The sequence below is a fragment of the Amblyomma mixtum genome, chromosome 3 (genome assembly GCF_055824585.1).
Source record: "Amblyomma mixtum isolate Tamu chromosome 3, ASM5582458v1, whole genome shotgun sequence".
Classification (NCBI taxonomy): domain Eukaryota; kingdom Metazoa; phylum Arthropoda; class Arachnida; order Ixodida; family Ixodidae; genus Amblyomma; species Amblyomma mixtum.
The window spans coordinates 172,067,862-172,093,315 of record NC_143014.1 but is presented as its reverse complement, the minus strand read 5'-3'; the positions used below and the strand labels follow the sequence as shown (position 1 = coordinate 172,093,315).

Here is a 25,454-nt window from a genome sequence, read left to right as displayed (position 1 = left end):
GGTACTGCTCATAGCTGTTTAATGAGCACCACCTCTACCAGCTGTTGACAATTAGCACCTGGGCTAGGTTTAGCACCAGGGCGCACCGCTCCACAATGGGCCAGACCGAAAGCTTTCTTCCGTGTATTTTGTTAAAAGCTGTCCCTTTGCCGGCCGCATTGTCCTTCATATTTATGTTTTGAATGAAAACAAGCTGTCGCACTTCCTATTGCTTCATATTCGAATACGGTACCTCGATCAACACTCGAAGCGTCTAATTACCTAAACTTATTGCCTAATGAGGAGGTCACTAAATTCATGTACCTTCCGTGGTGGCTGACAATGCAAGCGAATGAAAGAAAACTATACAGGCTGACCTCTCGCAGTTACTTATTCTCTTTAACATCGTTTACAAGTGCACCTTGCACTTACACGGTGCTGAGTCGATTTTGGGCCAATACACTGAAATGAATAGCTTCGTAAAAATTAAAAACAAGCAGGTTTGACCTCAGCAAAGGAAGTGCTTAGCTGAAGATTTTCGGGCCGATATGCGTTTTTGCTTGGCTTGCTTCAGGCACTTCCCTATTATGGTCGCATTTCTGAGAAAACATGTAGCCGCAACACTGCAGGCAGCCGCACTGGTCGTCCGGGACAAGGCCATCCGCCAGGCGGGCGTCGTGCTTGCTTGCGTTACCTCCGTGGGTGGCAGTTTGTTTGCTCCAGGCGCTCGGGCGGATGGCATCTGGAAAAGTCTGAGGCGAAAGAAACGGCGTCTGACGTCTGCAGTGTTTTTTCTGAAGGGGCCACCAACGTCTCAACGCGCCGACTGGCGACGGGGGCAAACCCTACTCAGATCAGAGATTATGCACTGTCCCGCAAGAGTGGGACGAGCGAAAAGTGAACGACAGATAGCAGTCGAGGCAAGCTTTTGATGGTAGTTTTATATAGGAGGTGATAGGAACACTTAATAATGATCTTTATTTGAATGACTTTGAGACAGAAAGGGACGACACTTTCTAAAAGTAGACCAGAAGTTTTGTGGCGCCGTAAAAGAACGCCCAATAATGCATCAATCTAGACAAAAACTACCTTATTACGACGCCTCCTTGCGTGTTCGAACCCATGTTTGGAAAGAATGAAAAGCCTGCGAGACTGCACTCCCTCGCATGAGTTGACATGCTGCTGCCAGTTAGCATAGAAAGGGCTTGAGGCCGAAGCGTATGGGCGCGTAGCATCGAATTATGTCGAGCATACAGGAGATCATCTAAATGCTGAGCTTCTTTTAAGAATCACGCAGGAATTTCTTATTGCAGTGGAAAATAGTCAGGAATTAACAAAGGACTAACGTTGTTGTCAGGTTCGGTCCTGTGTCCACTGTGAACCACAAGGTTTGGAGAAAGCTGTACGCCTTTCCAACAGATGAATCTAATCCTAAATCATTCCTTGCAATTTGTTGTACTTCGCCGTGAAGAGATCAACCTTGCACCCTTACGTGTGACCCCTCCAGTCACGAAATATGATCGAATGCCAGGAAAATATTCATCATTAAAATAATATTGTTGAGCATGCTTTCGCACAAAAAAACGTAACTAGACAATTGCAGAAACTGAAAATTTCATCAACGCTCGCTTGCAAATTCGCTTTCTGGTGGCCACTGTACGGAATAAAACGACAAAGCGTGGCTGAAAAGGACAGTCGGAGATCACGACAAGTTCTGTATTTTTGGGACCTGAAACTTACTACGCGACAATTTTGATTAACCACCGTGAAAAAGTCAGATAATCTGGTGAGATACGGACAAGCATCGCATTAAAGGAATGATTTTTATCATCTCGGCACTTGAACGTACACCATTGCAACCTCAGAAAGTTGAGACGGTTTGTTATGTTTTACCAGAGCACATGCCGTTGAGATACCATATGAAACCGTCGAAACTGAAGGCCAGGTTTTACCTGTAGGTACGAATTTCTTTCTGTATGTGAGGAATTATGTAATTTTGCAGGCTTAGATTCTAAACAGAAAAAGTATGCAGAATGGACAAAATATTAAGGAAATATATGTTGCATGTTGTTCAGGTTTGACTCGCATGCCATCGGACGAATCGTATTCACCCTGCATAATGAACGAAATAGTGAGCAGATACTTAATCTCATTGCAGGCTAACCTGAGTGCAGAGAAAGCGTAAAGAAATTCTAAAGAAAGCATATTTCAAGACAGTAGCCAGGCGTAAAAGCTTAATCTGGTGTTTTCAAACATTTTCGTTGCAAAATATTTGTGCACAGTACAGCTCCTGCTTTCCAATAGGGCTCAGTTGTCTTTTGCCTCGTAGCTCCGAGGTAGGCCGTTTAACTCATTAGCCGCAAATACTTAGAGGCCGATAGTCCCCTTCGTACTGTCCCTCCACAGGTGCCATCAGGGAAGTTCGCGAAAATGAGTAGAGAGTTGGGAGTTTCAGATCTGTTCTAGCTAAAGAAGCTTGCCGTATAGCCATATTTAAGTTATGAATCCTGTGCTGATCGCTTTTAGTCAAACATTATTAGAGTAACGGTGATGATGATTGATATGCTGCGTTACAAGTTGCCAAACAGTTGATGTGGCATATGAAAGGCTATATATAACTGAACCGAAACAAATCACATGTCTTTAAGCTGCTATGAACGCCATTTTTTTATATTTACTAAAAATGGAAAACTTATTAAAGCTTCAGTGCTATCACAAAAATCCCAACGACTTATAGGAGAAGCAGGTATGCGTTAAGCAATCGCAATATGCAAAGGGCAGCTGCCAGTAAGGCTGCTTGCTGAAAGCTTGACCTTTCTATAGTTTAAATGGTTCAGTTCGATACTGAGCGCTTTTCTTTATAGTGTTTCATGGGGTGAGCCTAAATATAAAGTTATCCTCTTCAAGTTTTGTTATATGGATTCGGAACACAAGCGTGTGAATCAAGCTTTCCTTCGTTCCGGTTCTACAGTGTGCTACGCGAAAATTAGGGAAGCGCTGTCATCGCAGTGCTTACTCGTTGGGGCCCCTTTGCCATTGTTGGTTTAGCCGTGGTATCCGCCGTAACCTCCGTGGCCGTAGCCGGAGATGCCATACGCGGGCACGTGCTTCCCATTGGCCGAGTGGTATGGTGCAGCCGCTGGAAGACTCGTCTTGGTGCCGGGCTCGTTGGTCTTGACCATGGCGCGGAAGCCCCACTTGTCGGCCACGTAGTGCACCTGCCGGTGGCGGCCGTCGATGTTGCCCAGGTAGTAGGATCCCACCACCGGGCCGTACGCCGAACCGGTCTCGTGGCGGCCGTGAATGCTTCCGTAGCCGTCGACGACGTCGTAGCCGAAAGTGTACTCGCCATAGTCCTGGTAGAGCACAGGGAGATCACAGTGAGGCACGAGCAGACAATGTTCACAAGTTTTATTTCCCTAATGCTCATTGTCCCTCGTCTGGTGCGTCCTAGAACTCAAGGTAGAGTAACCACTCGGAATTATTCCTACCGCACCAGCCACGATATGTACAACATACAGTTCTTTGCCAGTGGAGGAACATTATACACAAGTACCATTCCATCGCGGCAGCGGTTTAATGGACAGGTGCTGAACTACCATTATAAGTGAAAGGGCGCCTAAGGTAGGATACCTGCCTTCCCATTTTGCCAGGCTAAACTCCCCCGCGGCAGCTGTTACTACTGTCTGTGCCATCGTCGCCACTATGGAGCAATGCATAGCCTTTATGCCACTGTCACAGATCGAAGTGCTTCCTGCTGCCTGGCACGACCAATGGGTTGACATCTTTTTGAGCAAACTGAGAGTAGTTATAGCGAATAGAAAACCAGCCGAGTTAGTCGAAGTGGCACCTCGTCATTCCACTTTGTTGACGTACTATGAGCTAAGGCTTGGTAGTAGCAAACTTTTGCAACAGTCCAATAGCAGAAAAAAATCAAGACTAGAAATGCAGACAGCTTAATTTTTGTATCCTTCTTTAGGTGAGCCAACACTACCGCCTGCTTTGCTGCTTCGGTCCTCACTACACAGCACTGGTATCCCGCGAAGAAAGAAAAAAAAGAGTTACGTTTTGCTTTCTGTAGGTATTGCTGTGTCCTCCATGGTGTCCGTGGTAACCGGCGTTCACCAGAGCCAAGAGAGCAAAGAAGGCAGCAACCTAAAATACAGGACATAAATGGGCAAGTGAGTGTACCACGAGAGCTGCACATAAAACTCCTGCTTACAGAGCAGTACGCTAAGGTACCGCGCCGAAATTCTCATCTGTCACAAGTGACAGAACCTATCAAACAAAATGACTCGTCAGACTTCTTCAGGATAATCTGTTACCAATTTCACAGCCTACCGGGCAAGGGGAAAGTAAAAATTTCAACAAATACCGACATTGTCATGCTGTGTTGAGTTCTGGTTGTCGTCAGCAGAAAAAGAAAATACACGAGTCAGGCATGGAAATTTCGCTTCAACACACTTCACGCGAACAATATCGAGATCGAAGTTGATGTGTGAGTCTGCTGCGATGGTTAAGCCACCAAGTAATCCTCGAAGGTTACCGGTTGGATAAAAGCTCTAGCTTCTTCGTTTCTACCATAGATTAGCGTTGCTTCCTACCCACTACCCGCACCAGGAAACGCTGTGAGTCAAAGAGGTTATTCAACAATTGACTACAAGTTACCACATAATAAGAGCGGCCAGCCACCGCTTATAATCCTCCCCCCTCCCCTCTCCTCTACTCTTCTTTCGAATTTTCTCCTCATATCAGGCTCGTTTATCTAGATAACGCGACAATGGCGAAAGCAAATGTAAAATGAGGTCTCGATGAGCAGGAGCTGAGCGTCAAATTATCAGGCTGCTTCAAACAACCCAATAATTTTTCACCAGGCTTACTACACCGGACACGAAAGAGGTGTACTACGGGAGCAACGCACGAAAGTTCAGTTAAGCGACGTCGCAGCCGCGAATGAACTCGCGTCAGCGCCACATATCCTTTCACGTCGCAGAGGCAAAAGCAAGGCGAACGTCGTCACATCCATCCGTCGAGTGGCCACGCGGCGACGGCGTGCCGATGCGGCTCCGGCGGAGAGCAACGGCCGGCCCTCGCGGCACGGGCCACCCGGCGGGGACGGCGCGTGCCCTTGAAGCGGCGCTACTCACGGGTGCGAGCGTCATGGTAGCGTCTCTGTGTCCGGCGGCGGTGCGCACTGATCGAGCGAAGTGAGGCGAGCGGCGGCGGTGCACTGCTTGGTGGGGAGTGACCCTACGCAGCGGCCTGCTTTATACGGCCATTTCCGGGCGGTGCTGCGCCCACCTACTTTCGCCGCGGAACGGGCCAATCCGGCAGCGCAGAAAAAAAGTATCTAGGCTAGCGGAGGTTATTAAAAGGGAGTCCCCTTGTAATCCCCCGGCCTTTGTTGCGCGGCATTAAACTCTTTCTTCAAACGGTTCTCACCATTACGCCCGCTTTCCCAAGTTGTTTTCCTTTTCGCCTCAACTCGAGCGGAGAGCGCCCCCTCTCTCAGATTGGCCGGAGATGAGGTGCGCATTACCTGCTTTGCGCCGAACAGGAAGAGGGAGAGGCAAGCGGCGCGGGACCGCCGCAGCGCACTGCTCCGCTTCCGATGGTAAACATGCACGACGACACGCGTGCTTAGCCATTGCTTTGCGGCCGCGACCGTTTTGTCCGCGGCATCAGCGATGCGCGCCTGTCGTAGATGGCTGGCCGCGCGCCGAGAGGAGGAAGCGTTCGATGAACGACGCCGCAGCTTTGCGCGCTCCGAAGATCGCCACAGTTCGGTGCCTCGCATCGCCGGTCTGCTTCGTTAGTTGCTGAATATCCACTTTTCCCAAGGGCTACTGCTCACGTTGTTGCTCACATGGGTGCACTGAACGCACGGCCCACTCTTAGCTTACTACTGGTGTGACTGAGAAGAACGAAGCTAGGAATCCTGGCCGATAAATCTGTCATTCAATCAGTGAGGTGACCAAGCGGTGGCTTTGTCGCTTAGCTGAAGGAAACCGTGCATGAAAACAAGAGAGAGATACGATTTGCATGACAGGGCAAATGACAAGTTGCAACATGAGAACTTTGGGAGGTGTCTTTGTGCTTCTTCTTTTTTTCGTTTTTTTTTTGTTGAAACATCGTTGCTACACACTTCAGTCTCAATTATGCCACAGACGTCACATCAATGGACACTGACCGATGAATTCGCAGATTATTTGGCTATTTTGTTGGCAATGGAGTGACGAACCTCTTGTTATCCTAACGTCTGCGTAATTCTAAGCTTAACTAAAAGGCGCTGTTCTCACGCGTGTGAGCATGCGCAGACATCAAAGCGTGCTTATACAAGTGTTCAAATTTAGGCGTCCACGGTTTTTAAAAAGAAGCGATGAGCAGAACACACATGCCGAGATGAGCTTATGCGATAAGAATATGCGAGAGAAGATGCGATTATGCCAACACGCGGACACAAAGAGTAATTGTAGTCATTTTGCTCGCAATTAGTTAAAATCAATAACAAACTGTTTAGTCACTTTAGTGAGCCTGTGTGTTCATATTGGAAAGAGAGAGAGAAAAAAAAATTATATGCTCTAAAATCTCTCCGAGGTTGGGTCCTCATGTATTCATGGACTACCCCATTTTCTAAATACTCGCAGCACACGTGCATTGCGAGATATCTCTCTACAAATCCGCATAAATACGCATGCATCACAGGGACGGGGGATGCGAAGTTCATCCCTGCCCTGACCCAGCTGTTTCCTCTGCTGGTTCTTCGATTTTGCAGGCCCAAAGTAAAACGCTTACAGTCATCAGCCTATCCGTTACCCGAAGCCGTTGACCGACGAAACGGCATGCACAACTGCGTCATACTGGGATGGAGTTTGGCGTGGATATTTCTAAACCCATTTTGGACTGGACTGGAAAATTGGACGCACATAGTTCGGGAAACGGGCGTGCTGCGACAATCCCACCAAATAGATTAGCCTAGGAGCACGACCTCCTTTGAGCCTTCAATATGAATATGCGCACTGACTGCAGTGACAAAACAGTTAATGAAATGATTTTAGTTTATTATTTTACTGTTGTCTGGTCAAACAGCATGTGCTCGAAAATTCCTTTCGTGAGCCACTCGTCGATTCATGTGATTGTGAAATCCTACTTTTCAGTACCCTGAATAAAGGCCACTAACCAACTCTCAAGATCAGTGATCCGCAAAGCCTCCCCATTCACTTTTCTTTCATATAAATTTTAATGGAGCACCAGCCGTGCCTCCATGTATCTTTGCGGTTGCCTCCCGTAGTCCTACCCTAACTCCTGGAGCAAATTTTTGAAACGTCCGCCACAAAACAGGAATCTTAGCTGAACCCCTGCTCACGTGCACTAGCTTTCCCTTGGTTATCTATTTGACGCCGTGAACAACTCAAATAAGTAATAGAAAGTAGCAGATGGTTTAGCATGGCTAAGCGCGGAATAGTGTGCAGTAGCACTGTGTACGGTGGGCACTTAAGGTAATTACGTGCTGAAGGCATCCAACCTAAAGGCCTTTACCCGGAAGGAATTTACCGCAAATGCCTTCACCATTAAGACCTTTACCCGAGAGGACTTTGGCCTAAAGGCATTTGGCCCAAAGGTCTTTACCACAAAGGCCTTTGGCGAAAAAGCTTTTACTCTGAAGGCATTTACCTTGAGGGCCTTCACCCAGGTGAAGGCTTGCCAGGAGTTGCACACCTGGCAGGTTGTCCGCAATCCGGTGGGAAGGTGGCCCGCCTCCCACAAAGCAGACTTCAGGGACGTATGTACTTACGTACAGTCTTTGTCAAAAGTTTAGAGCTCAGGGGGTTTGCTTCTAAGCCCTGTAGTGGGACTCCTGAAGCATTCGTGGCGGCCCTACCCATTGGAGGAGACAGAACCAGAAATCATCTTACCTTGAGGAAATTTGGAGCGCTGGAGATGCATAACGAACCACACAGTGTGGCTCAGAAGCAAACCCCCTGGGCTCCAAACTTTTGACAAACTTTTGGCTGTACGTATGCCCGAAATCGGAAAATGCGCCTAGTATCACTACCCTCTAGTAGCGTCATGAAAGGCGGGAAAATACGAAATATTAACCAGTAATAGTTAGTTGGTACTTACAACTGCACCTACTACAAAGGAATAGAATAGAATGAGCATTTCACTACGGCGTCCCTCATAGCCGGACGTTAAACCCCATAAACCATAAACAAGAATGGAATAGAATTCGAATTAAATTTGAATAGAATCGAAATAGGATTGAAATAGAATTAGAATGGAATTAGAATATAATTGGAGTAGAACTGCAAAAGAATTGCAATGCTTTCGCATTACTGGCACGCAAGTTCCATAAGTGCCCCCGGTAGTTTTTTTCGCGCTCTGTATCTACATGTTTCCTATTTTGACCAGCCTGGCGTCTTGAATCAGCTTCCGCATGTGGACGACAGGGTAACAAAAACTAGACATGATCATCCCAGGGCACCAACAAGTTCGACGGAATTACATCAAATCTAAACTGGGGTGTTTTGTTTTTACATCCGAGAAACGGAGGCCGTTATGCCATTTTTGTAGCGCTAAAATGCCAAACCCGCCGCTCGACAGACACGTTCATACAGGCGGTTCGAAAATCGCTTACTGTGAGACGACAAAGAAAAGAAAAAAGCCCGCATGATTACAGTTGGGCCACCGTGCCGTTATGAGCACGCTTAGTAAACCGCACCCGTTAAGTTCGAGCTATCGTATACGGCAGTGCACGCACCGTGACCACGGGAAACCGCCTCCTTGTCTGTACGTCTAGCGGAGCGCTACAGTAAACAAATGGTTGGCAAGATCACGTCATTTCTGTCATTATAGACGCCCATGATTAAACCAGACTGCATATAATCTGGAGAAATGGTTCGTTTGACGAGCCGTAATGAGCGTGCTCTTTACACCAAAACTCAAGCGTCCACGCAATGGACGTTTTTCTGCCCCGCGCCGCCGTATAACGGCCGGCTTGAAACGCGCGTTTGCCGTTCCGCGTACTTACGGGCACTGCTGTTTACGTGGATTGCAATGTCACTGCGGTGAGCGAGAAACCGGCACTTACATTGCGCAATTTCTGCATATGCAGTGTGGCGCAACCGCCACGTTTGAAGCGGGGCTGCTTGCTGACCGCCGCTCCCACCTGGAAGCACATAATTGGCAGTTTTGCGGTCGTTTTCGGCTTTGGGAAAGCCCGTCGTTTCTTCGGGCAGTGGCTGATGTTCCTGCAGTCACTCACCTGCGCTATGCCGGGCCGCAGAAAGCGGCCTTCATTTACAGACTAGCGGTCAAGGATTCGGCTAAAAATTTACGTCGGCGAGCATGCTGTTTTCAATATGGATTTGTAAGAAGCGCATTTGATGAAACCTGTTGGTTATTATACAGTTGCTTCTTTTTATTTTCAAGTGGACTTTTGTACAGAAAATTTATTTTGTATTAGGGGCGTGGAGGATAGATGACGTCTTCGATCGAAATTTCTGTACGGAAGATGTGAATATGCCGTTCTTCGTTTGGCTGCAGATCATTCCAGCCGCAAGACGACGCGGCGGAAATTGCCCGGAGGTGAACGCTGTTCTTTGCAGTCGGAGCGCACAGACGACCTTGTGATGGTGTATGTCGCCGGAGAAACGATGGGCTGACTGATACTCCTGAATAGGAAGGGTACAACTTATGAATGAGACACCATGGAGAAATTTTCCGTCCCGTTTCTAAGGTTTAGAAAGGCTTATGGTTTATGGGGCTTAACGTCCCAAAGTGATTCAGGGTGTAAGGGACGCTGTAGCGGAGGGCTCGGAATAATTTCAACTAAACAGTGCACGTTAAAAAACAGTGTTTTTTAACGTGCACTCTGATCGCACAGTCCACGGGCCTCCATCATTTCGCCTTCATAGAAATGCGACCACCGCTGCCGGAATCGAACTCGCGCCTTTGGGGCCAGCTTGCAGCCGTGCACCATAACCACTGAGCCACAGCGGCGTTATAAGTTAGGAAGGTTTTATTTTTATTTTATTTTATCAAATACTGCCGGCTGCCCTTCGGCGGCCAAGGCAGGAGGGGGTACAAACAAAAGATAATAAAAAATACACTCTTGGCGTTCACATGAAGTTACAAAATGGACACTTCATAATCAGAAGAACACCATCAAAAGAAGTTAAGCAGTACATGGTAGATATGCTGTGGGGAGAGCAGATATGAGCAGCAAGAATTGTGATGACGCACGAAGAAAACACATGCACAAAAAGACAAAAGGTACAGTAGAGTGCTAGGCATCGCTTTGCCAGCTATCGGAAGGATAGCTTGCTTTGTATTTAAAACTAGACGCAGTAGTCTAGTACCAATATTCGATATAAATGAACTCGATAGCGCGATTATGTACCGTTTCTAGTGTTAGAGATGTGTTATGCATACCAGGGCCCCAAACTGTTGACGCGTGTTATAAAAGGTGAACAAAGGCTAGGTATGCTAACCATGTTATCGATAGAGTGGCAATCCGCAGATCACGGCGGAAAAAAGAAAACAAGGCTGAAGTTGACATAATTATTAATGTTTTTAATATGAAGTGTCCGTGTTAGATTATGCGTTAGAGCGATGCCCAAGCACTTAGACGAAGAAACAGCTAAAATAGAACCGGATAAGACGTGTTTGGATGTCACGTTTGATTGCGTGCGATGGAGAGAAATGAAAGATGCCTTGCTGATATTAAGTGGCATTAACGAGAGCGCACCAGGTTTCGATTCGGTTAAGATCCTATTAAGGATGTCAGTACTGTTAAAAATAAGACGGAGAATTGCGCAATAAGCCGATAATAATCAGACGTTAATGGAAGACTCGTGCGCAGGCCGTTACCTTAAGCTTATGATTTCTTCCTCCTGTGGCGTCGATAACATTAATTCGAAATTTCTGGTTAACACAAAGATGTACAGTTCAATGATGTTTACCAAACGGTTTGACCAGTCTCTGGAAACAGGCTGTATTCCCAATGACTGGAAGGTTGGGACGGTGATTCCGCTGCACAAGTCTGGCGATAAACATTGCCCTGATAAGTTTCCCCCTGTGTCGCTCACCAGCATTCCATGTAAAATGATGGAACATGTCATCTAATCTCATCTTGCTAACTTTTTAGAATCCAATTGCTTTTTCAGTAATGCCCAACACGGCTTCCGTAAATTGGTTTGGTTTGGTTTATGGGGTTTAACGTCCCAAAGCGACTGAGGCTATGAGAGACGCCGTAGTGAAGGGCTCCGGAAATTTCGACCACCTGGGGTTCTCTAACGTGCACTGACATCGCACTGTACACGGGCCTCTAGAATTTCTCCTCCAAAGAAATTCCAGCCGCCGCGGCCGGGATCGAACCCGCGTCTTTCGGGTCAGCAGCCGAGCACCATAACCGCTGAGCCACCGCGGCGGCGCTTCCGTAAATTGTTTTCATGCGAAGTGCAACTCATATGTTTCACAAATGACTTGCATTGCATTCTAGATCGCGGGTCCCATGCTGATTCTATATTTATGGATTTTCCTAAACCATTTGACAAGGTTTCACATGAGCTTCTTTTTCTTAAACTAAACAGCTTAACATCGATTCCACATTGCTAGCATGGTTGCATTGTTTTCTTTCAAACTGAAGTCAGTTCGTAACAGCAAATAACGTCAATTCAGATTCCTCGCCTGTTTGCACTGGCGGACCTCAGGGGTCCGTTCTTGGGCCCCTTCTCTTTCTCATATACATAAACGTTACCAACTAATATATCGTCTTCCATTTGTGTTTTTGCCGATGACTGCGTTATTTGCCGCGAAATTAATTATGATAACGATATATCTGTTCTTCAGTCAGATATTAACAAGGTACTGGATTGGTGTAACCTGTGGATTATGAAGCTAAACATTACTAAATGCAAGCAATTGCCCATTTCTCGTTTATCTACTACACCCTCTACCTACTGCATTAATGGCATCACTCTTGAAACTGTGTCGTCTTATAAATATCAGGGTGTCCACGTCTCTTCTAGCCTGTCTTGGAAAACTCATGTTGACTACATTATAAATAACGCCAACCGCATCCTTGGATACCTTCGCAGAAATTTTTCATGTGCACCGAGTTCATTAAAACTATTACTTTTCAAAACATTGGTCCGCTCTAAATTGGAATATGCTTCAACGGTGTGGAACCCTGGGGTCAAATCTCTCATTTCTGACTTAGAATCAGTTCAAAACCGCGGTTGTCGTTTCATACTTTCCAACTATCATCGTACTAGTAGCGTAACTGTCATGAAAGCTAACCTTTCCCTACCGCTTCTTTCCCATCGCAGGTCAATAGCTTCATTATGTACTTTTCACAAAATTTATCATACTCCTTATCTTAAAGAGAAGTTATTAAAAAGACCACCGTATATTTCAGCACGCACTGATCAAGGAACCGGCACAAAGTTCGGATCCTTGCTTGTCTTACAAGATGCTTTCACGATTCGTTCATACTTGAAACTTGTGTCAGCTGGAATCAACTTCCCCAAAATATTTCTGTAATTACTGATACTGCTGCATTTCGTAACGCTGTTACTAATTTTATATAAGTATGTGTTTATAACGTTGTTTTAATTTATTAGCTGCTGTTTCATTTGTGGTTTGTTTTGTGCAATGCTGCAGTTTGTTAATGCTGTTATTGATTTTATACAAGTGTGTGTTGTAACTGTATTCAATTTTTTAACTGCTGTTTTTGTTTTTTGTACTTGTATGTTATTCCTACTCCCCTCTGTAACGCCTAACGGCCCTGAGGGTAAATAAATAAATAAATAAATAAATAAATAAATAAATAAATAAATAAATAAAAGTAAATAATGTCAAAGAAAAAGCAATTGGACAAGCTCCGTACCATGAGGAACACTTGAAATAACGGGGAAACGAAGGGAAGAATATTTGCTGGCATATCCAAATTGTTCTTTGTCAGTCAGAAAGTTGTGAATCCTTTCCAAAGTTACGGTTTAAGCGCGAATTTTGCGTCCCTGTGGCTCTCTGCTGTTGTCATGGTGTGCCCCGCTTCGTGCATGAAGTCGCCTGATTTTGTTCGATGTGAGGTTCCCGCACTAAAGAGCCCGCTAAGGAGATTGGATCGTTTTCAAGGTGTTTCCGTGAGTGCAGCTGATCAGGGGCATTTGAATGTTGTTGCATACAACTTGGCACAGACTTTGCCAACGTTGTGGGTATGGCTGGCTTTCAACAGTTGTTTGTTTTCCGGCAGTTACCTCATGCATATTATTCGGTTCACTGCTCAAAAACAGCTCACTCTACTTGGTTATTTGCTAACGGTAGTGCGACCTCATCACGTCATTGGCCATTTTTATGCCGCGTTTCGCTACAGGCCGATGTTGACACTGGGCTTCTGGGGCATTTAACGTTGCTAGTGCAAAGGTATGAAATCTAGCACTTTTTCAAAAAATCCAAAGGAAATGACAGCGGCAGCTCTGCCAAGGGCTTCCTGTAGAGTTAATGGGCATCCTCTGCGTCATCGATGTAGTATGCGATATGTACTTAGATATCACAACTGATGAGTCGCTGTATTCAATCCTACTCTAACTGGATTCTATTAGATTCAAATTAATTTCATACACAAATGACAGAGGTTAGAATTCCGCGGGAAAATGCGTCAACGTACCGATTGATGGCTTACGTGCCATAAAAAAGGGTGTTCGCTAAATTAACGAAAAATAAAAACCAAAACCCTTGCGTCTTTGTGATGCCTAACTGCATCTCGTGTAACTTGTTGCTCTTTTTTCTGTTACACGTTATAGTATCTTGCTACACATTTCACTAACTTCTTTACTGATTGTGGACCTTATTTTTGTCTGGTGAAGAGAAGATTGCGCACATCGAAACTAGAGCATCTTGACTTATTCATAGGCAGCAATACAAAGACAGTAGCCGGTGATAGTATTCTGCAACGCCGTTCCTGTACTAACTGTTGGTGTAGGCGGGCGTTTAGTGTGCGGAAACAAACAGAACAAAAAAATGAGGCTTATAACAGCGCACTCAAGCACACAGCTGTTACAGACGTTCGGGAGAATGCACTTTGCTGTACCGTGAAACAGGCCACCCTGACCACTGGATCTTGAGAGAAGCTCAACGCGGTGGCTGCATGGAGGCTGAGGTGAGAGAGCGCTGAGCAAAACCTTTACTTGTAATCAGAACGCACGCATGCGCGCACTGACACGCGAACGCGTTCGAGTGAAGGCACAAGTGCACGCACCTGGCCCACTGCACTGAAGAGACAGACGTTTTCCTCTCGGCTCAAAGGAAATTGAATTAATCCTGTTTCCGTTGCACGAAACTGGCCCGCGATTCTGAAAAAAGGAGGAAATAATGGCTCCTCACTGCGCAAGCCTGAACCACACATTTCACTTGTCGCGCGCAGGCGTTCGAAGACCGGGAGTTTCAATGTAATCCCAAATATATAGGGATGCAGTTATGGGGGTCGTTGTCAGAGCTAATACATGCAATATCAGGAAAAAAAAAAGGGGGGGGGGGGGGGGGGGGCCTTCGCGTCAGGGACAAAAATATGCACGGCGATTATGCGAAAAAAGCCGCTATACGGTGACGAGTAACGCTCTTGACAGCTCGCCGCTTGATGCCGCTTCGGGCGCTGAACAATCTCGGCTCATAACCGCGGGCAAGCGTCACTCACACCTGACACACATCGGGCAGCATTCAATGGCGGTACAATCGATTGTGCGGCCGAGGCTGGCTGCGCGCCGTGAATGCGAAACGAAGCTCCCTCGGAAAAAATTGTGCCGACATTTCGAGCTGCAGCGGCAGTCGCCGCATCGAGGAGCGCCCGAGCGAGCCGCTCGCATGACGCTTGACTGACTGCTGTGTCGGCGGGCGGGCGATCTTTTGTTTCTTTGCCGCCGACGAGCGCACCCCCCGTTCGATCGGCTCAATTGGGAAGGGGCCCTCTCCGAGCTGTTTGCGCTTAACGCGACTGCCGCGTATTTTCTCGCCCGCCGTATTTTCTCTTCATCTGCCGCGTGCGCGCACGTTTGTTCGCGGCGCGGTGTCGGTGGCCTCCGCGCATTGTACAAGGTCTATTGAAATAGGTCGCGAAGCCGGAGCCCGAATGCGGTCCAGAACCAAGTGCTAGCGACATCAAATTATGGGTGGAACTAAAGCGCCAAAATGAAATGAGTGGACAAACAACTAGAAGAGGAAAATAATTAGGACATATTTTGTGTTTCAAAAACATTAAAAACAATTGCAGTGATTCCTTTTTAAAATATTTTAGTTGTGTGCATTTTGTTAGAAAGTATAGCGCTTGCTTAGTAAAAATTTATGACAGCGTTCGCTCAGAGTAGCGGCAATGGCAGCGGGACGATGCCAAGGTTGACGGTGCTCTGATGTAATACCCTGGTCATATCTTTTGACCATTCTGCTTGCTTTTGTTTGAAACTCGATTCTGCTAGCCCTACTTTTTCCTCGTTGCTTGTTGCTCGAGTTCTTGGTGTGCATCGTTCGTGTACAGTTTCCGCTTTTGCCTTTTGCCAGCGCTTCTGTTTAGTTTCGTTCCGTTGGATGCGGTTCTGTCGCTTTTGGCCCCAAAGGGCATCGTCTGTGGCCATGGCGCCCCCGTACGCAAAAAAGAGGTGTGCGGTCGCACGATGTGCGAGCGATAACCTGTCTGGCGGCGTCACATTTCATCGCTTCAGCGCGACACCTGCGACATTCAGCGCGACACCTGAGGTGAGGACGAAGGAAAAAGGCACAACGAGAACTGACTACCTAAAAATAGCGTTGGTGGTCGGCACTCGTGTCTTCTTTCTTCGTTCTCGTGTCGGGTGTCGCGCTGAAGCGTCGCGGCGTTCAGCAGTTTATTTTTCCCGCCAAGCAGCACCTGACGCTGACGTCACGTATATGACGTCACTAAAACACGTGACTTCGACGTCGCGTTTTTGTTTTAATTATGACGTCAGTTTTTAGTTGTCCACGCATTTCGAAGACGGCGCTGGCTGCGCACCACAAGCCGCCATGTTTTGAACGTATGGGCTTCTATGGAGCCTACGCTACCATAGTACATCTACCTTGCATTGTATCCCGCCGGCCGCCGTTATTCCGGGCACTATCATTTCGCGCGCGCGGCGCAGCTTTCTCGGCGCCATCGCACGCACGCGCGGCCGCCCGGACGGCGGTAGCTGCCGCCGAGCGTCCGAAGTCCGTCACGCTTTGTGGCGCGCGGGCATTTCGCGGCCTTTTGTGTGTATTTGCGTGCTACCCGCGCCTCGGTGCCTTTTATTTCTCGCCACTCGGCGGGGGTCCCTCTTTTGCTGTGTTTGTTCCGCGCAGCGGCGGCGGCGGCCAGTTGGTCCCCATCACGAGCCCCACTTATCCTCTGGGCGGGGTCGCGGCAGCAGTTGCTCAACTTGCGTTGAAAGGTGCGCTCGCCGTTGTTCTTTCCCGTCTTTCTCGGTTTCGGCCCGCGAGATTGACGGCGCCGAGAAGCAAGGGAGGGAACGCACGCCGTGATATTCCTCTCGCGAAACAAAGAGAAGTTTATAAGAGGAAGGTCATACTCGACGTCAGTCTTTCTTCATTTACTTTTTAACGGGATACAACACGAATTTTCGCTGCAGTTTCCAGGATACCACGCTACAGCCTTCCGCGATATAGTTGCCTCTGCCAGTGACAGACCATTGCGCTAGTGTTATTTCCAGTTTCCGCAATAACATTTCGGGCTTTTTCAGACGCTTGTAAAACCCGATGAAGGAAGCACGCCTTCTGTAGAGTTGATACATTACGACCGGGAACGAACAACACCCAGTTGAGAAGAACCGTATGTTGTTCATCCACTGGTGTCCGGATTGAACCCTTGGGCCTCGATAACTTGGTAATTTTTTAAACGAAAGCGCACTGATGAAGGCTTTTGTGCGCATACCTTGCGCAGCTGACGGCAGTTGGAGGCAATTCTACAATCAGGTCGACTATGGAATCGCGTTACCGGCAAGCCCAACGTAGCCGAGGGCGCGGAATAAGCTTCCTGAATCCGCCAATTGCACAGCAGAGTGAAACATGTGAACGCTGCAAGGATCGTAGATGAGGTGTACGCTCCTTCCAAAGGAGGCCCAGGTTACAGTCACATTCAACCAGGGGGCCACAATTTCGATCTCGTAAGGTACGTAAAGGCTCTGCTCGGCCCCGTAGATCACGAGCGTTGACCACCGGCATGTGCGTGTCGATGTTGCAATTAGCTTCTCTTCGCGCAGGAAACTCTTCGGCTCGCATAGCCTTACATCACACTGTATTTTATGACCGATGCAGAACTTTGCGGCCTCCAAAACTGCGACGAAGATAGCCAGGGCGGAGCTGGTGTGCTTGTTACCTCAGCCGATGGTTTAATGCTTCTCTGTGGAAATGAGGAGCCATTTCCGAAAGAAAGATGCGCATACCTTTTCGATAAACGCTTCAGTATAAACCGGACCACTGCGCAGGAGGGAATGAAGGACAGGCAGAGAGATTAACCAGGCTTGCATCCGGTCGGTTACCCCCCATTTGAGGAACAAAGGGAACAATAAATAGATGGCCGACCATCGAAAATGACCACGCGCGTAGGCGTGTCCGCAGGCGAATCTTACTAAAAAAAAAAAAAAAAAAACATTCGGCATAGACATTTAATACTGCCTACGTGCGGGAATGCGAAAGAATTACTGAACCTGGGTGCACTCACACTTACCCACCCATTCGCCCCGCCGCGGTGGCTCAGTGGCTATGGTGCTCGGCCGCTGACCCGAAAGACGCGGGTTCGATCCCGGCCGCGGCGGCTGAATTTCTTTGGAGGAGAAATTCTAGAGGCCCGTGTACTGTGCGATGTCAGTGCACGTTAAAGAACCCCAGGTGGTCGAAATTTCCGGAGCCCTCCACTACGGCGTCCCTCATAGCCTGAGTTGCTTCGGGACGTTAAACCCCAATAAACCAAACCATACCCACCCATTCACCCACACACGCACAAACACACGCGTATGACACCACCCGCACCCGGAATGCTGTACGACGAGTGGTTGCATCACAATTTTGATACGAAAGTCTGAAAAGGCATACAATTAAAGGTGCATATGTAGCAGGTTCGAATCCCTGTCGCAACCTAGCCTCCAACTGACTAGCACATATAAGCTACATGCAACAAAAAAATCGCATGACACCACCCGTAACGCTGTACGACAAACGGTTACGTCACAATTTTGATACGAACATCGAGAAAACTGTCGCCACATTGTGGGCGAGTATGACGAACGACATGTAGAGGGTTGTCTGAAGTGGTGGTGTTCGCCTTGCTGTGTGTGTCATACGGCCGCATGATGACGTCACTCCGTTCTTCTTGGCATCGATGGGATTTTCTGTACCATTGGCGAGTACACGCGTGCACACACTCACGCGTCGCCAGCTTTTCTCGTATTGGGACTAGTAATGCTTGCGCGTTAAAAAAAAATGGCGGTTTCAGTTCAATGGCGCAATGGCAGCTCCATGTTTTTGGAATTTTTTCAGAGAAGGCGAGCACAAGCTATGCCAGGAGAAAAAGCTCGCGCTCATTGGAAACAGGTGAGTGCCCGGCCGCACTGGGGATCGAACCCCGTGAATAGGAAAGGAAAAAGAAAACCCTGTGCATGAGGCCATTCAGCCATGTAAGGTGCAAAAGTAGAAACGCATGATGTTCGCAAAGCGGCGGACAGAAAAGCACTCAGCTGCAGCTTTTTTTTTTTCGCTGGCTTTCGCACTGTCTATGCCAGCATGTCCATGCCCATGAAGCTTTAATTAATGAAAATGCTTAGATACCTTTCAGAGCTAATAAACAAAATAGTTTGACCTATCGTTTTACGTGCGTGCGTGCGTGCGTGCGTGTGTGTTTGTGTGTGTGCGTGCGCACCGCACACTTTTTATTTGCGTTTTTTATTTTATTTATTTATATATGACGAAATACAAAACAACTTCTTAGACTCATAGCCAAAAGCAAGTGGCGGGTACAACTAAAAAGTAGGTTTAATATGCGGCATAGGCAACAGTATTACTCGACAAAATACCCGACAAAATACTGAACAATGTAAACACTTTAACATTACAGTACAGAACTAATCGTAGGGAGTATCACTTGAAGGAAAAAATACGGACATCAGTACAGAGGAAAATACATACATGGCAGTTGCAGCGGAGGAGGGGGAGTAGGCTCGGTAGCAGAAAGATCTTTCTGGGTAATATCTATCTGCTACAAGGAAACTTTCTGGGTAAGGTCCTAGAAAGACTGGGGCAGAGATAAGACCGAGAAGCTTGGCCGTGTTGGGCCCTGGAACGTGTGCTTACATTTGCGGAGGATGAGGCCATGCCCATAGTAATAATAAGCCATACTCTACTGACAAAGGTAACGAATGACGTTAAGAATCTTCACACACGAGATCCCGTGCTGGGCTCCCTCTCTGAGATACGCTCAAGAACTATAGTTGAGTGAGCGTTACTGTGAGGAAGCCCGCGTTCACTTCGCAGGCGGTTGCTTAGTCAAACAGCATACAAGACAGAATTTATCCAGGCCTCGAAAACGTGTTGTCTCTGCAGGTCTCAATCTGCAGGTCAATCTGGTGCGTTCTCTTGAAGATAGTGGTCTCAGAAAAGTAGATGATCATGCAAGTTGTAAATGCCAGTTATCAACTACTGTCTAACATGCAAATGCCACATTTATTGTAGCGCCCTGCATCAGCATGCTTCAGCATATTAATATGCAGGTGCAGTTTTCATACAGGAGTCGTACTTTGTAAGATTCTTTACCCGATTAATTCTTACCCTCTTTCCTTTGATTGCTATTGGATTTGACACATGGGCTGGTAGCTGCCAAGAAGTGTCATTCGCTGGCTCCGATATCAAAGGCGGAACTGACCAATGGTTAATAGGAAAGATGATGAAGACAGAAAATAATTGTCAGAAAATACGGCGGCAGCTATTCCACATTGTAGCTCTAATAGCTCCTTTAAACGCAGACATCGAAGTGGTCATTCACACGACTACAATTTTAAACAGCCGCCGCGGGAAAAAAAAAAGTCAAACGAAGGTAAATTCTGACGTATATGGCGTGTACTCAAAACAAATGAACTCGACAAAATGGGCAGCCGGGCTTTGCACCTACACATAAGTATTAATTCGCTGACACTGCCTCTTGATTGCGTTGCTGTGCTCATTTCACGCCATTTGTGTGGTAGGAAATTACGGGGTGGCTTGCGCGCCCTACATTTTTATGCCTTACCGCAACGATCTAGCCAAGCAACTTGCATGCGATTGCAGCTACTTCCACTTGGTGATTTGGGGCGTTTTTGATTCGAAAGACAAAGATAGGGGTCGAGCGTTATGCCGTTTTAGCAAAAGGAGACACTGACAACCTCGACACCTCAATGTATACTGGTGTCGTTGGGAGTGTTTGTTACACTCTTGAACAGCTGTCTGCTATATGTCAGCCCGTTCGGAGCACTTGATCCGAACAGGTTGTCATAGTGCACGTGAATGGTTCGATTTTTTGTGAGCTTGCAGGGTTTACCAAACTCTCTGTAAACTTGCACTTGAGGAAGAGGAAGGACGAGGATTGCAAACATTTTATTGAAAACCTGCACTAAAACCCAGTGAAATCTAGCGCTTGCTTCACTTTAGAAGGTAATCCTTTTTGTCAACAAGAACATTATCATCATGGACTCTTTATGTCGTGAGCGTATGACTGCAGCGTATTTCTGCGTATTCCTGCGGTGTCCTTCAATCATGATGAACCAATACCAACATGCCCAACTTCCCGCTCTGCGTCAGTGTGCAGCTCAGCACGAAAAACGGTTACAGTGCGATAGTGCTTCTTACTCTCTCCTTGCTTCTGCTGCTAGAAATCTGTCTCCATTGGTCGCAACAGGCCAATCGCACATTCCTATAGAGCGTTAAATAGGATCTTCTCAGTCGTTACACCAACATGCGAGTGGCACCGCTGGCGCGACAAAGAAGTATGGTTGGTTGATTGGTTTATGGGGTTTAACGTCCCAAAGCAACTAAGGCAATGAGAGACGCCGTAGTGAAGGGCTCCGGAAATTTCGACCACCTGGGGTTCTTTAACGTGCACTGACATCGCACAGTACACGGGCCTCTAGAATTTCTCCTCCAAAGAAATTCTGCCGCCGCAGCCAGGATCAAACCCGCGCCTTTTGGGTCAGCAGCCGAGCACCATAACTACCGAGCCAGTAAGTGTAAGTGTTGACAACACACCGTCCGTAAAGCGCTAGTTTTCTGTGCCACTTTATACACGAATCTATTAGATACATGTCATAGGTTCGTATGAATAGACTCGGTGACCGAACGCAGAGGGCCGAACATATGCTGATTTCGCCTCAGCATAGTTTGTATGCATGCTCGGCAAGTTTGCGTTACACGATTTCCGCATGGACGCACCGTCACGCACATTACGCGGTGTGTGGCAAGGGCTTAGAAGCGTGCTTGCGGACGGTCTCAAGGTCCATACCAAGCAGCGCGCTCACTAAACAGGTCACAGCACTTGCAAATTATGGTCTCAAGGCTCTCTAGAAATTGGAATTCCAGAAAGACCGCTGAGCGTCTTGGAGAACCGTAGACAAAATGCTTGATTCTACAGGTTATGGCGATTCAAAGGTTCCGTGTGATCATTAGTTCGGTAGCTTGATTGAGACGGCAGCTCGCGATGAGGCGTGACCGCATTAGGATAAACTCGCGTATTTTTTGCAGACAATAGTCCTGAAGCGGGATGGTTTCGACACGCACGCACGCGCGCACACACACACACACACACACACACACACACACACACACACACACACACACACACACACACACACACACACACACACACACACACACACACACACACACACACACACACACACACACACACACACACACACAAACAAACATAATATTTACCATAGAAATATAGCACCAGTATCTGTATAGTGATGCCAGTGCACTGCACCCTATTTCTCAGCACTGCCGCTAATTGGAACAGCGAGTGATGAACTTTTTGTTCAAGATGAGTTCTGCAGAAGCGAAGTAAACAATCTGTACGAAAACGAAGAAGTCGGAGAGTGATAATGCCAGCCGTAAGAACGTGCGCAACAGCAAAAATAAGAGCCAGTGACTGTAACAGTCCAGGCGCCGAGGAGCTCGTTTGTGGACTTCCCAAAGACTCGTGAGCTACAGATTAAAGGCCCCGGTCTTAAATAAACCTCGCGAACAAGAAACGCTTCGCTGGAAGGACAGTATTACGTTCCACGCTTCACTTGCCGCTCAGTTTAGCTCGCGGCTTTGAAGCGAGGGTCGAATGCGGAAACGACTGCCTAGGAATGACTCAAGTCGGCAGCCGTAAAGTGCTCGCTAGATTCGTCCCGGGTGCTATAAAAAGTACAGATAACTGGCGAACATAAAACAAAAATTACGTTTTGCCCCATTGTCTGCCGCTGAATATACGAGCCGTAGCGCTTCACAGCGTTGTGACATACCACCATGACTCCGCCCTGTACTTCCTTTCTCTTGTGCTCACTGCTTCTCTTGACGAAGTGGTCACAACTGGCTTAGTTTTCAGGACGGATTGGCCGCACGCACAGTACGGTACGACATGCATGTAGCGAATGCTCGAGGGAAAATAGAAGCTTGAAAACAAAATAACAGGCGGAATAGCGATCCGAGTACAACACACATTGAACAGAAATAAAGTGTCCGCGCGAGACGCTGAAACGTGCCCCAAAAATGAACTGGCTGGGAAGGGAGCAAAATATTAGGCAGGTAAGCAAAAAGAAATGCTCGTCATGGCTTATAGCGAAACACTTTTGAAAAACCGCTGCTTACAGTGGCAATGAACACATTTTATCGAGATGGAAGACACCGGAAAGTAAAATAAAAACATGAATGGAAATGGACTTTCAGGCGCAAAAAGAAGGGTTCCGCAGTGAAATAAAAAACGTGGACTTGCATTTATTTAGGCGGTAACTCCTGAAGCAGAATTGATGGTTGGGCCCAATTTTTGTTCGCGTTGATAGCTACTCCCTTCATTGCCTTATCAAAACCGACTCAAAAGTTCATACTAGACAATTCTTCTTCATTAATTGAACGGCGGAGTTTTTAACCTAGGATCATTTAGATACATTCTTTAGTGTAGTGCAGACGCGTTCTGAAATTGAGAATGTGTTTTTGTAGCGTTTCCCTTAAAGCAACATCACGCGATACATTCGAGTGACATCTAAACACGCAAAGAAAACTGCTTAGGTAAACAGTGGTGGGTATTGCTGACAAGTTTTTTTCTATTTGTTTGTGTATGCGCACACGATGTATATTACATGATCACATTGTTCTGCAATATCCTCACACAGTGATATATTTCTTAGGTCTGCGTATGCATACTCTCTCTCTCTCTCAAAATATATGAGGGGTGCCTGAAAGTATTGGCCCTGAGTGTTTTTTTCTCGTGCTCAGAATAGATATTTCTTCGTTTCTGTTCCATTTGCGTTCCCGGAAAAAAGATACAATCTCCCAGATTGACAAAATGACGCCGCCCGTGTACATGTGTGCATTTTCGTCAGCGTCGCTCTGGTGCCTCCATCACACCAATCCACCATAATGGCGTTGTTGTCTGACCCTCATTTTGAACAATGCGCTGCGATTGAATTCCTAACGGTAGAAATGTAAACTACACATCGCGATTGTATGCAGTGCCACTGCCGGAGTGGGGCGGCGGCGGCGAGCACTTTCCACTCCAGTCCGGCTGTGGCTGTGCATAGACGTTCTGCAATCGACAGAAAGGCTTATTTTCTTTTACTATTGTGCATATTATTAAAAGTAATTAAAAATATAGCATCCCGGCCTGTGCCACTTAAGGATAACGGGCTTAAACCAATTAAAATAAAAAAGTAGGGTACCTTGAAAAAAAAACAGCAATTTCATGTGGCAGAAAATGCAAAGAAAAAACTCTAAAACGGAGTTGTAGATAATGGGAGATAAGGAAAGTTAAGGGGATGGGTCTAAAAGGAATATATAAAAAATATGTAGTAGTGAATGATAACGGTTTTCTTACTTGGCTGGCTGTTGAAATTACATCATTTATAAATAGGAGATGCTGCGCAGGTCTGACTTCAGGAAGTCTGCTCTTGGTGGGTTTTTCCCTGTTCTTGCTGCTTTAGGCTGTTAGAAAGTTAGTTGAAGGAATGAAATCCTCCGAAAGCGGATAAACTGATCTTCGCTACATTTTTCTTCATAACATGTTTGTCCGCCACCAAGCCAGCCCAAAAACAAAAAAGGATCATTGCCAAATTCGGCTGTACTTTCCCACGGAAGCACAGCACAGTTCCCCGCAGTAATGGGATCTGAGGCCTAGCTCTTCAGGCTCTATCTAACTGCCTGACTCTCAGGTGCCGGCTGGGCAATATTATCTTTATTTCTTTTTAACTGTCCCCTCTAATTTATGTCTGTCTGTCACAAAGCCAGCGGCCTTTTTTCTTGGTATTTTATGCCTCAGTGTAATTACTGTCTCTCTCTCTCTCTGGACTTGCCCATGCTCCCTGCAGTCCTGATTTAGCACCGTCACATTCTCATCTTTCCCAGCCACTGAACGCTGAGTTTCGCGGATCCAGGTTTGAGAACGACAGGAGCGTAATTCGTTCTGCGAAAGGATGGTTGCGTAAGAAAACCATCTGGTACAAGGAAGGCAAGCATGCATCTGTTTCGCGCCGGCGTAAAACCGTAGACAGACGGAAATTGCATACCAAAAATAACCCACGTCCGAGGTAGCTATGGGGCTGCACTTTATGAGAATCTCGTGAATTCTGAATAAACAGTGCTTGAGAAAAGAACTGAGGGGCATTACTTGCTGGGCGCCCGTCCTGTGTGAGCGCGCGTGTGTGTAGTATACATATTTCTGCTTACGCGAAGCTGAATACCAGGACTCTACCACGGTGGTTGTAGGGCAGGTACAGGGTATAATAGCGGCGGGATACACAACTTCTCGCCGTTTACTCCATTTCTGATCCAGTGCTCCCCATTCGCACGCGCAATTGTTTCATTTCTCAGCGGTTAACTGCGAGCGCCGAAAGCTCCCAATTCAGTGAAGGCTGTTTCCTGGTGGAAGGCTATTGTTGGAAAAGCGCTATTGTATAATGCATCTGAGAGCACCCGAGAATAGAATTTTAACACAGGCTACACGCTTTATTTTCTTGAGGCGCTGTGTAACTGCTCTCATGCTCTCTTGCACACAGGCCGGTGGCCTTGGAGGTTGCCTTTAAGGTATGCTTCCGCGACACCGAAATGATATTTTCTGCTCTAACCAGGCGCCTGTACGTTGTTGCAGGCATGTGAATTTTCTTTTTGCTTTAATGCCATGATGTAGCGTTTGCATTGAATCTAGAAGTTGTGTACGACCACCTGCTAGGGACTTGCAAAAGGGTCCT

The 25,454-nt window shown here is 47.0% G+C and overlaps 1 protein-coding gene across 1 annotated transcript; it reads right to left on the bottom strand.

The window, feature by feature from the left end:
* On the bottom strand, nt 1–5,197 carry LOC149352722 (cuticle protein 10.9-like). Its single transcript, XM_089577241.1, has 4 exons — nt 5,127–5,197; nt 4,045–4,134; nt 2,996–3,335; nt 1–731 (listed from the first exon to the last, which is right to left on the bottom strand). The coding sequence occupies exons 1-3, from the start codon at nt 5,139–5,141 to the stop codon at nt 3,024–3,026; spliced, it is 417 nt and encodes a 138-aa protein (XP_089433367.1). The 5' UTR covers nt 5,142–5,197; the 3' UTR covers nt 1–731; nt 2,996–3,023.
* Nucleotides 5,198–25,454: the final 20,257 nt, after the last annotated feature.